This window comes from Macaca thibetana, chromosome 5 (genome assembly GCF_024542745.1).
Source record: "Macaca thibetana thibetana isolate TM-01 chromosome 5, ASM2454274v1, whole genome shotgun sequence".
Lineage (NCBI taxonomy): Eukaryota > Metazoa > Chordata > Mammalia > Primates > Cercopithecidae > Macaca > Macaca thibetana.
The window spans coordinates 89,991,663-90,005,006 of NC_065582.1; the positions used below are offsets into that span (position 1 = coordinate 89,991,663).

Consider the following 13,344-nt stretch of genomic DNA (forward strand, 5'->3'; position numbering starts at 1 on the left):
TGAGGCAGAAGAATTGCTTGAATCCAGGAGGCAAAGGTTGCAGTAAGCCAAGATCGTGCCACTGCACTCCAGCCTGGGTGACAGAGCAAGACTCTGTCTTTAAAAAAAAAAAAAAAAAAAAATTCACATTAACAACCCAACTTTTACCTCAAGAACTAGAAAAAGAAAAAAAGATAAAACCTAAGGCTAACAGAATAATAAATATTAGAAACTAATAGGCAATAAGGAAGACTGAGGTGGAAGGATTGCCTGAGGCCAGGAATGCAAGACCTGCCTGGACAACATAACAAGACCCCATCTGTACCCAAAAAAACAAAAACAATGAAAAGAAAAAAAGTGGCCAGCCCTTAGCTAGATTACCGAAGAAAAAAAAGAGATAAGACTCAATAACTAAAAAGGAGGAGAGAACTTGCAAGCTCATTTTTTTTTTTTTTTTGAGATGGAGTTTCACTCTTGTTGCCCAGACTAGAGTGCAACGGAGCGATCTCTGCTCAACGCAACCTCCGCCTCCTGGGTTCAAGCAGTTCTGCCTCAGCCTCCCGAGTAGCTGGGATTACAGGCATGTGCCACCACGCCTGGCTAATTTTGTATTTTTAGTAGAGACAGAGTTTCTCCATGTTGGTCAGGCTGGTCTCGAACTCCCAACCTCAGGTGATCCACCTGTCTCAGCCTCCCAAAGTGCTGATTACAGGCGTCAGCTACCACACCTAGCCCAAGTTCATTCTTTGAAACCAGCATTACCCTTATACCAAAGCCAGATACAGATTAAAGACCAGTATCCCTTATAAATATTGATGCAAAATCTTGAACAACAGTAACAAATGAATTCAACAGCACACTGAAAGGACTATACACCATGACCAAGTGGAATTTATTCCGGGAATGCAAGAATGTTCGAAAACAAAAATCAATTTAATACATCACATTAACAGAATGAGGGATAAAAATCACATAATCATCTCAATTGATTCAGAAAAACCATCTGACAAGATCTGATACTCCTTCAAAATAAAGACACTCAACAAACTAGGAATACACAAAACTACCTCAACATAACAAAGCTCATATACAAGATGCCCATAACTAACATCAAACTCAATGGTGAAAGACTGAAAGCTTTTCATCTAAGTCCAGGAACAAGATAAAGATGCCAGCTCTCATCACTTCTACTCAACATTGTATTGGAAGTCCTAGCCAGAGGAATTAGCCAAGAAAAAGAAATAAAAGGCATCCGAATTAAAAAGGGAGTAGTAAAATTATCTCTGTTCACAGATGACATGATCTTATACATGTAGAAAACCTTAAAGATTTCCTTAAAAAAAAAAAACTGTTAGAGCTAATAAAGTTGCAGGATAATCAACACACAAAAATCAGTTGCAATTCTATACACTAACAATGAATAATTTTAAGATAAATTAAGGAACAATTCCATTTACAATAGCATTAAAAATAAAATACCTAGAAATAAACCTAAACTAAGGAGGTTAAAAGACTTGTACACTGCAAACTACAGTACATCGCCAAAAGAAAGTAAAGACAACACAAATAGACATCCCATGTTCATGGATCTGAAAACTTGATACGGTTAAGATGTCAATGTTACCCAAAGCAGTTTACGGATTCAATGCAATCCTTACCAAAATCCCAAAGGTATATTTTGCAGAAACTGAAAAAAATTCTAAAATTCATATGAAATCTCAAGGGACCCAAATAGCCAAAACAATTCAGAAAAAGAGCAAATTTGGAAGACTCACACTTCCTGATATCAAACACACTACAGAGCTGTAGTAATGAAAACGGTGTAATACTGGCATAAAAACAGATACACGGACAAATGGAACAGAATCCAGAAATTAATTCTTGTGTATTTGGTCATATGTGTTTTTTGGGGTTTTTTGTTTGTTTGTTTTTTAGAGATGGGGTCTCACCTCGTCACCTAAGCTGGAGTGCAGTGGCACAATCATAGCTCACTGCTGCCCCAAACTCTTAGGGCTCAAGGGGTCCTCCTGCCTCAGCCTCCCAAGTAGTTGGCACTACAGGCACATGCCAACACGCCTGGCTAATTTTTGTATTCTTTGTAGAGACAGGATTTCATCATCTTGCCCAAACTGGTCTTGAATTCCTGGGCTCAAGCAATCCTCCAGCTTCAGCCTCCCAAAGTGCAGGGATTACAGGTGTGAGGCACCACACCTGGCCTCAGATGATTTTTGACAAGGGTGCCAATAGACAAAGAATAGTCTCTTCAATAAACACTGTTGGGAAAACTGGATCCAAGTGCCAAAGAATAAAGTTGTGCCCTTGTCTTAACCATATATAAAAATTAACTAAAAATGGAGTAAAGACCTGAACATGAGACCCAAAACTATAAAACTCCTAGATGAAAACGTAAGGGAAATGGGGAAATACTTTATGACAATGGACTAGGCAATGACTGTTTGGATATGACACCAAAAGCACAGGCAATTAAAGTAAAAACAGACAGATGAGATTACTCAAACTTAAACACTTTTGTTCATCAAAGGACACAATCAACAGAGTAAAAGGCAACCGATGGAATAGGAGAAAAGATTTGCAAATAATATATCTGATAATGGGTTGATATCTAGGTTATATTTTAAAACTCCTTCAACGTAACATCAAAAAATGAATTAAACCAATTTTAAAAATGGGCAAAGGACTTAAACAGACATTTCTCCAAAAATGATATATACTAGCCAACAGGCATACGAAAGGTGCTCAACATCACTAATCATCAGAAAAATGCAAATCAAAACCCCTATGAAATATCAGCTCATACCCATTAGGATGATTACTATGAAAAAAGCAAAACAGAAAAGAACAAATGTTGGTGGGGATGTGGAGAAATCAGAACCCTTGCACATTGTGTTGGAATTGTAAAACAATCCAACTACTACAGAAAACAGAATGATTGCTCCTCAAAAAACTAAAACAAATAATCGTGTGATCCAGCAATCCCACTTCTGAGTATATGTTTAAAAGAACTGAAAGCATGATCTCAAGGAGATATTTGCACTCTCATGTTCATAAGCACTATTTACAATAACGAACAGGTACAGACAACCCAAATGTCCAACAAGAGAAGAATGGATAAATACAACATGCGGTACACATAAAATGAAATACTATGCAGCCTTACAAAGGAAACCCTGTTACAGGCTACAACATGAAGGAACTCTGAGGGCATTAAGTGAAATCAGCCAGTCACTAAAGAACAAATATTGTGTAATTCAACTTATAAGAGGTATCTAAAGTAGTCAAATTATTACAAAAAGTAGAATAGTAGTTACCAGGGGTTTGGGAAACAGGAAAAACAAGAGTTGCTGTTTCAGGGGTATGGAGTTCAGTTCTGCAAAATGAAAATGTTCTAGAGCTCTGTTTCACAATGTAAATATGCTTAGCACTACTGAACTACACACATAAAAATATTTAAGACAGTAAAGTTAAACGTGTTTTTTGTAACAAATTTTTTAAAGATATGTAAAAAATGGTAAATTACAAAACCGTATAGGTGTATATAATGCAGAGCAAATATTCTATTTTATTTTGAAAGAAAAAAACAACAGCTAACATTTGAGATTTTACTATATAACAAGCACTGATTAGGCAGAGAATTAATCCTCACAACACCATCACATTTATCACAGATATCTCATTTTACAGATAAGAGAGCTGAGGAACAGATTAACATGTCCAAAAAACACAGAGGTAATTAACGGCAAGTACAGGTTTTGAATGCAGGCCCTCTTAAGACAGCATCCATGTTCTTAACCTGTATATAATACATATGTAAAAGTCTGGAAAGATAAGAAACCAAATAATGCTTTGGTTTTAGGATGCTAGAATTATGATAGTTTTCACTTAACACACCTCTGTTTTAAATTTCTGCAAAGACTATGTACTCCTTTTTATAATAAAATATTTAAAAGGAAATATTTACATTTTGGAAAAAAATATTCAACTGAACAGCAAGGCCTCTATCCCTACTAACAATCATTTCATTTCCTTATATTTCTTGGACTCTTCCTTAAAGCTGCTAATCTACTTGCTACTACCTACATGCCTCAGCTTCCTCCTACTTCCATAAACACATCATTTCCCTGCAGAGAATGTCCTCTCCTTCACCTTAATATATACCGTTTTATTTACCTGCTCATCTATTTGATTTTCACCTATTTTATTTGTCAAAATTCAGTTCTTAATTCCTTCATGAGGCCTTTCAGAGCCTGTCTTTACCTAGTCCATCGTTCAGCTACTTAGTGCACTGCTTTTAAAAACTGTTCTTTAGCTGTTTTATCTGTGTCCTCCACATCAGCAATGTTCCTTGAAGATGTCACTACCACTTCTAAAGGCGAGGACATTACAGGAGAAAGCATACCTAGCACTCAGATCTAGATTTCTAAAAACATTCCTCCCAGAAACCAGGGCTGCTTAGAAACAAAACTGACTGCAGATCTGGGGTTGGGAAACTATAAGGGAATGTGTTTTATCATATGCCAGAGAGCTAGGAAGCAATCAAGAGAGTAATGGAGGAGACTCAAAAGGATATAGAAGCAACTTTAAAGGTGATAACACTAATCAAATTTGAGACAATTTGAACATGAAAAAGAAAACAATACAAAGGTCTTAATTGAAAACAACAAACATTTGCAACTACTGGGAAGTGCCCAGTACACAACCATTTCTATCTTCTTGGTAGGAATGGTGGAACATAGTTCACTCATCATTTGATGAGAGAAAACTCTTCCTTACAGGAAAAAAAAAAAAAAAATCAGCTATTAAATGACAGAATTAGGGAGAAAATCACCATGTGCAACCTCCACTGAAATAATTATCAGGTAACGATCATCGCGATGCTAAAACTACTCAGAGAAAGATTGTTAAGAAAATGCATATTCTCCAAGTGCCAGAATATGATCCCACAGATTAAATGCCAATTGTGAGGTTAAAAAGAAGCACCTGTGCAATCAATGGTGCTCTGCTAGGAACAGAACCACCAGCCACTCTGTGCCTCCTGATGTGATGAAATGTGAAGTGGGTAACATCACCTGTGAGTCCTGTCAACAGCATTTCACAGTCAGGCGCAGTGGCTCACACCCGTAATCCCAGTACTTTGGGAGGCCGAGGCAGGCAGATCACTTGAGCCCAGGGTTTGACAGCAGCCCGGGAAACATAGGGAGATCTCCATATCTACAAAAAGTACAAAAACTAGCCAGGCATGGTGGCATGCCTGTGGTCCCAGCTACTCTGGAGGCCAAAGCAGGAGCATCACTTGAGCCCCGGAGGCTGTAGTGAGCCCTGATCACACCACTGCACTGCAGCCTAGGCAGGTTTTTTTTTTTTTTAGAACCTGTCTAAAAAAACAAAAAGTGTTTCACAAATCTAACAAAGCAGTTGGGTTTCTGGCTTACAGAAACCACAGGGGACAAAAGAACAACTTAAAGACACTCTGAGGAAACAATTAGTTAATCAAAAATGTGTAATATTCTACAAGACAATTGACTAGCCTCTTCAAAAAGTTAGTATCATGAAAAGATGAGGACTATTCTAAATTAAGAGACATGACAGCCAAATGCTGCATTTGTGCTTTGATAGGTTCCTGATTCTACAACCAAAAAAGCAAAACAAACAAAAAAGCTTTTATGGATGACATTTGGGAGATAATTGAGAAATTTAAGTAAGATTGGCCTATTAGATGAAATCAGAGAATTCCTATTAATCTTCTTAGGTATAATAATGGTATTATAGTTAAGAATGCCCTTGTCATTAGAAAATGCTTGTTGAATATTTAACAGATTCAGTGTCATGTTTTATGTGTCTTATTTCCAAAATGTTTCAACAAATACACATATACACACACACCCAATACACACACAAGCACACATAAATAAAACAAATACAGCAATATGTTAACTTAGGTGATGAGTATACTGCAATTATACTATATTCTTCTTTAAACTTTTCCATTTGTTTGAATTTTTTCACAATAAAAAGCTAGACAAACTCAGTAAAATTATTAAAAAATTCAAGGAAAACATAGTTCCTTGTCTATAACTTTCACTAGCACTTCACTGTTACCTTTTTTCCAGTACTTCCTGTCTATATAAGAATAACATAAGCCCCTTGAAGACAGTTAAACTCTTTTAAATTTTTGCAAGTGTACTGATGCAAATAGCCCAGTGAACACTGCTGTTCATGAGTAATACACAACTCCGCACTAGCAAAAATAAAGTCTGTTAACGACAAGTCCTAGCTAGCATATGAAACAACGCAAACGCTCTGTAAGTACAACCACTTTTGTCTTTTGTTTAATGCTAAAGTCTGAGACTTTAGTGCAGTCATCCGAGTATGTACATTGTATTAAATACAAAGTTTCTTATCCCTCACCCCCAGCCCGCCCTCCCCTTTTCTGAGTCTCCAAAGTCCATTATAACACTCTGAACGTCTTTGAGTACCCACAGCTTAGCTCCTACTTATAAGTGAGACCACATGGTACTTGGTTTTCCATTCCTGAGTTACTTCACTTAGAATAATGGCCTCTGGTTCCTTCCAAATTGCTGCAAAAGACATCATTTCATTTTTTTTTTAATGGCTGGATAGTATTCCATGATGTATATATATCAGATTTTCTTTACCCACTCATCAGCTGACACTTAGGTTGGTTCCATATCTTTGCAATTGTGAACTGTGCTGCGATAAACATACATATACAGGTGTCTTTTTATATAATGACTTCTCTTCCTTTGGATAGATACCCAGTGGTTTCTATAGTGGTTGTACTAATTTACATTCCCACCAGCAGTGTTTAAGTATTCCCTTTTCATCACATCCATGCCAACATCTATTGTTCTTTGACTTTTTAGTAATGGCCATTCTAGATGGAGTAAGGTGGTATCTCATTGCTGTTTTAATTTGCATTTCCCTGATGATTAGTGATATTGAGCATTTTTTTATATGTTTGTTGGCCATATCTTCTTTTGAGAAAATTCTATTCAGGTCATTTACCCACTTTTTGATAGATTATTTGATTTTTTTTCTTGCTGATTTGTTTGAGTTCCTTGTAGATTCTGGGTATTAGTCTTTTGTCAGATGCATAGTTTGCAAATATTTTTTCCCTACAGGCTGTTTACTGTGATGATTATATTATTATTTGCTGTGCAGAAGCTTTTTACTTTAATTATGTCCCATTTATTTATTTTGAAGTACAACCACTTTGGAAAACAATCTGGCTCTCTGGGCTCGGACCTAGTTCGCGACGACATGGCCAAACGTACCAAGAAAGTCGGGATCGTCGGTAAATACGGGACGCGCTATGGGGCCTCCCTCCGGAAAATGGTGAAGAAAATTGAAATCAGCCAGCACGCCAAGTACACTTGCTCTTTCTGTGGCAAAACCAAGATGAAGAGACGAGCTGTGGGGATCTGGCACTGTGGTTCCTGCATGAAGACAGTGGCCGGCGGTGCCTGGACATACAATACCACTTCCGCTGTCACGGTAAAGTCTGCCATCAGAAGACTGAAGGAGTTGAAAGACCAGTAGACGCTCTTCTACTCTTTGAGACATCACTGGCCTATAATAAATGGGTTAATTTATGTAAAAAAAAAAAAAAAAAAAATCTGGTATCATCAAAGTAAAGCTAAACATATATCCTACGACCCAAAAAATTTTCTCCTAAGGGGCATACCCAAGAGAAATTCTTGCAAATAGGCACCAAGAATCAGGCACAAGAATGTCTAGAGCAGCGCTATTTATAATAGAAAAACCTGTAACAACCCAAATTTCCACTGACAGAAGAATGAAAAAGTTATGATACATTAATTGATTGGAATATCACATAGCAGTGAAAACAATGAAAATGAACAAACCAGAGCTACAATGAAACATGGATAAATCTCAGGAACATAATGACACAAAAAGGCATGTTGTAGAAGAATACATGTAATCATTTTGTTCACAAAAAAATTCAGGATATGGAATACCTCTTGGATGAGGGACAAAGACAAAGGAGCCTTCTGTTTTCACTCGTTTTCCTGGTAATGTTCTTTTTAGTAAGTTAGATGGTAGGTATATAGGCATTTACTCTATCATGCTTCTTTAGATCCCGTGATTTGCTGTGTTACTGTGTGTGTGTGTATGTGTATACGTCCACAGTTCCTTGGCTAATAACTCCCCTAGCCTTGTTGCAGTCTCGTTATAACATTGGGTGCTTTAGGCCTCAGGAAACAGACTCTCTCCAGCCTTCTCCTCTCTTCCTTTCACCCTACCTGAAGGCAGGTCTCTAACCCCAACCCCCCACCTTTCTGATGTGGGTCATAAGACTCTCATTCCAGAGAGGGTTCCACCCCATACCATGAAGGAATGAAGCCTCCATAAAAACCCAAGAGGACTGGGTTCAGAGAGCTTCCAAATAGCTAGCTGAACACTGAACTCGTGGAAGCTCGGCATCCCTTCCCCAATACCTCACCCTATACATCTCTTCATCTGTATCCTCTGCAATATCCTTTATAATAAACTAGTGAAATAAGTATTTTCCTGAGTTCTGTGAGCTGCTCTAGCAAATTAACCAAACCCAAAGCGGGGGCCATGGGAACCCCAACTTGAGGCCAGTCAAGTTTTAAGTTCCAGAAGCCGAAACTCGTGACTGGTATCTGAACAGGGTGAGAAAGGGGCAATTTTGAGGACTAAGCCCTCAAACTGTGGGATCTGACATTATATCCAGTCAAACAGGGTAGGAAATGAACTAAAAGACACCCAGTTGGTGTCCACTGCAGAAATGATTGCTCGCTTGGTGGTAAGGAGAAACCCCCATACGTTTGGGTTACAGAAGCCTTCTGTGTTGATGACTGTTGTGGTATGAGAACAGCGGGAAAAAAGTTTGAGTTTTTCCCAAACATTTACTCATATTTTATTCTACTCAGTATCAAAAACAATTTAGAAAACAAACATCTATAGATCCTGACTTTATAGTCCTTAAAATTTTAATTCAAAAGCAATATTAAATTATTCATATAACAACATTTACATTTTTCTCTATCATTTGTTTAGTAAAGAAGCTATCAGTATTCGAACAGTCAATCCCATCCCTATTACCAGTTAGTGAAATAATCAGTAATAACATAAATCCCCACTCAGAAGACAAAAAAAAGCTATGAAATTTCTAAAACCTAACGGAACTTACATTTACCTATTTTATTGAATGATTAAGCCTGTAACTTGCTGGATAAGACAGGGTTAACCTTCAGAATGTGATGCAAAGATTGGTTTGCGTTTTGCACTTAAATCACAGCAGAATCATTAAACACACATTCAAAACACGGAGAAGTCTCTGTTGCAAGGGAAATTGCTAAAGTTATAATTTCACTTATCATTTATATCCTAACCACTCCTTAAAGGCTTGAGCCTGTGACCCAGATAAATGTCACATTAGCAGATAGCAGACCCCAATTAACAGGGGTTTTTCTTGGTTTTTTTTTGGTTTTTTTGGTTTTTTTTGAGACAGAGTCTCATTCTGTTGCCCAGGCTGGAGGGCAGTGGCACAATCTCAGTTCACTGCAACCTCCACCTCTCGGGTTCAAGAGATTCTTGTGCCTCAGCCTCCTGAGTAGTAGCTGGGATTACAGGCATGCATCATCACCACCCAGCTAATTTTTGTATTTTTAGTAGAGACGGGGTTTCACCATGTTGACCAGGCTGATTTCGTAGCAAGAGATCTGCCCGCCTCAGCCTCCCAAAGTGCTGGGATTACAGGAATAAGCCACCACGCCTGGCCTTAACAGGGTTTTTAGAAATGCTTTCCAACAGACATGGCACAGCTCTGGTATATCAGGAAGAAATCTTTACTAAGCCTTGCAATAAGTCAGGTTACTGGAGATAAAAACAGGAGAGAACTTATAAAGCATAAGAAATTCCACGGGGTCCCTATCCTAGTTTCATCCATAAGGTGACACACACACACACATACACACACACACACACACACACACAGTGAGAAAGGCAGGCCTGGTTTAAAGAGTGTTTTGAATTGCTCTTTATTCAAAGCCAGAGACAAGACTGATACCAATCAAGGAAATCAAAGTAAAAGACTTATAATTGTTGAGCTGGGAGCACTACCTGCCCAAGCATGAATAAAAGAATGCTTCATGTTAAAACTGTGAGGTCAGGCGAAGTTCAGGATCAAGCAGAAAGGGTTGTAATTACATTTATATTCCATTACATTAAACATTTAATACAGAATGAAGCTCAATGGTTGCTTTATAAAGTATTTCTGCCTATTTAATATCTATCTAAAAGGGTTTGCTATTGCAGTAATACCAAAGACAATTACAGAAGCAGTTACCATGCCACTGCTTTTCTTCCGAATATCTAGAGCTGGAACGAGCTTAGCTATGCACTTATGTCTGTCACCCCTACCAAATTTACTAAAACTTAACTAAAATTTTGCAGCTATGCTAAACATGAAAAAGATTCACCTTAAAAAACATGACTAAAACTTGATTTCAACCCACAAACCAAATGAGCAATGTAAGATCACATTTCCTATAGTACTTCAATTTCCAAAAAGGTAACAAAAGACTTGTATAACTTTTGATTGCCTATCAGCCAAACGATGCCTGTTTTTTGCTGTTGTTTTACAGATTCTACTGTAATATAGGTATATTTCATGCCAAAACTTCATAGATGACCAGAAGGCCCTCAAACCAACAATAATCCACTAACTACACTGTGAGAACCACCGTTCTGGACAAGGATACAGAATTAGTTTAGGATGGTTCAATTCTGGGTTCATGCACCAAATCATGTACCATTATTATATGTTCTTAAGTCAAGATGATTTTAATTTTCGAGGAACATTGATTGAAGAGTAAACAGCAGCTAAAAAATGGAAAAGAAATTAAATTCAACTATAAGTCAATAAATAAATGACAGTACACCCATAACAGTCTTTAGAAGGAATCATGTAAATGTAGCCACGACATGACACTACCAAAACACTGGTTAAGACATAAGGATGAGAAAATTATCTGACATTATATGTATTATGGTTGCCATTTTTGTAAAAACATACACAACTATGTGCACATGAATAAATATGCAAATATGTTCTTAAGAATACACACCAAAATTTCATAGAAATCATCTCTGGGTAACTGATTACCTTCACATATATTTTCTATTTTTCTACAATAAATAATTCATGAATTATTTTTGTTTTAAAAAGACTCGTAATTTCTCTTTACCTCCCTCCTGTCTTTTCGCTTATAAGAAGCTATGACATTTGTACCTAAACTCAGCTAACTTACAGCAGTGTTTAAGGGTGGTCTAAGGTGATATGAGGAATTTAAAGAAAATCCCTATAAATAAAAAAGCAGAACATGATAATATCTCCTTTAATGAAGATGAATTCCAGAAACACTGCACTGGTGGGAATGTTGTTACTGAAGGAGAAAGTTTCAGAGCGCAGGGTTGCATTTCAAAGATACTGCATGTTATAAGGGCAATTTCTTCCCTACCTTCTAACTCCAACCTACAAGATGCTCAACAAGACTTTATTCCAGCTGGGTGCAGTGGCTCACGCCTGTAATCCCAGCACTTCGGGAGGCCGAGGCAAAGTGGAACTCAGGAATTCAAGCCCAGCCTGGGCAACATGGTGAAACCCCATCTCTACCAAAAACACAAAAAACTAGCCAGGTGTGGTGGCTCAAACTGGTGTTCCCAGCTACCTGGGAAGTTGAGGTGGGAGGATCACTTGAGCCTGGGAGGTGAAGGCTGCAGTGAGCCAAGATTGCGCCACTGCACTTCAACCTGGGTTGACAGAGGAAGACCCCAACTCAAAAAAAAAAAAAAGAGAGAAGAATAACTGTCTTGTTATTTCAAAAAAAAAAAAAAAAGAGAGAGAGAGAGACTTGGATTCAGTTAATCATGTTACCTGCCACTTCTTTGAAAGAACCTATTATTGGATTTGTCAAAAATGTTCACAAACAAGTAACATTTCTCCTCAAAGATTTTTAAGCCCTCCTTGGTACTGATTTTAAAACATTACATATGAGGTTATATGCATAATAAGGCCGAAATTTACTATATGCTCTACTAGGCACTCTGGATGCTCTCTTAAGTCACCTTCCACTCAACTCCATTGAAGAGGATGCTTCATTAGGCATAGGAGGGACTTATCCAAGCACATGGGAGCAAAATCCAGGTCTCCTTCCACTTACACTATGCTTACTACCTTTTATGTGTTATAAATACAAATAGTTACATATCACTCAGGTCCCTTCCAGCTGATCCTCTAACCAGAGAAGACAGCAACTGCCCTATGCTATTCACAAAGTTAAATATCAGCTAAAAAACTGAAAAGTTACTAAATTCAACCATAAGCAAATAATGACAGTATATCCACAATATAGCATACTATTCAGTGTTTACAAAGGATAATGTAAATACAGAATTTCTTTGTTTTCCATTGCAAGCCCACTGATCTCCTTTCTTTCATTTAAGGAAATGAGGGAGGTCTACTGTGGGCAAGGCACTTTGGAAAATACAAAAATAAGTAAAACACACCCTCTGTCCTCAAAAAATTCTTACACACAAATGAAAAAGACATACACGAACTATTAAATAGGAAGGAACACTGCTATCAATAAATACAATCAAACATCAAGAACTCTTGGAAAACTCAATTTTCAAGTAAAACTGGTTGTACTCCTCTAAAGAACGAAAGCTTTCCTTAAAATTAAACATCCTAGGCTGGGTGCGGTGGCTCATGCCTGTAATCCCAGCACTTCGGGAGGCCGAGGCAGGTGGATCACAAAGTCAAGAGTTAGAGACCATCCTAGCTAACACGGTGAAACCCCATCTCTACTAAAAACACAAAAAAATTAGCCAGGCGTGGTGGTGCGCACCTGTAATCTCAGCTACTCGGGAGGCTGAGACAGGAGAATCACTTGAACCCGGGAGGCAGAGGTTGCAGTGAGCCGAGATCACACCACTGCACTCCAGCCTGGGCGACAGAGGGAGACTCCGTCTCAAAAAAAAAAAAACCAAAAAAAAGATATCCTCATTTTTCTAACAAGTGAAGTAATCATAGATTGTACAAAAGGTCACAGAGGAATAAACAAGGTGGTGTGACAGAGTAACTGGGAATGCCTTACTTCTGTTAATGGTGCATCAGAAAGGCCTCTCGCAGTTTTGTTCTGTTTGTTCCCAAAGACAAGCTGGCCAGACAGCCAGGCCAGGGACCAGAGCAGTAGAAAGAAGAAAGATCATCCTAGTGATCAGAGGAGTGTTAAGGAAAATCCCTAATTTCTTCTTTTTGGTTTTTTGTGTTTT

General features: G+C 37.9%; 3 protein-coding genes across 5 annotated transcripts in view; 2 read left to right on the forward strand and 1 right to left on the reverse strand.

Annotated features, from left to right (window-relative positions):
- Positions 1-13,344, reverse strand: part of METAP1 (methionyl aminopeptidase 1) — a 99,963-nt gene that overhangs the window by 51,762 nt on the left and 34,857 nt on the right. The gene's annotated exons all lie outside the window — the stretch shown is intronic.
- Positions 1-13,344, forward strand: part of EIF4E (eukaryotic translation initiation factor 4E) — a 151,003-nt gene that overhangs the window by 25,079 nt on the left and 112,580 nt on the right. The window lies entirely within an intron of this gene.
- On the forward strand, positions 7,221-7,637 carry LOC126954784 (60S ribosomal protein L37a). Its single transcript, XM_050790668.1, has one exon. It carries the CDS (start codon positions 7,279-7,281, stop codon positions 7,555-7,557), a length of 279 nt encoding a protein of 92 aa, XP_050646625.1. The 5' UTR covers positions 7,221-7,278; the 3' UTR covers positions 7,558-7,637.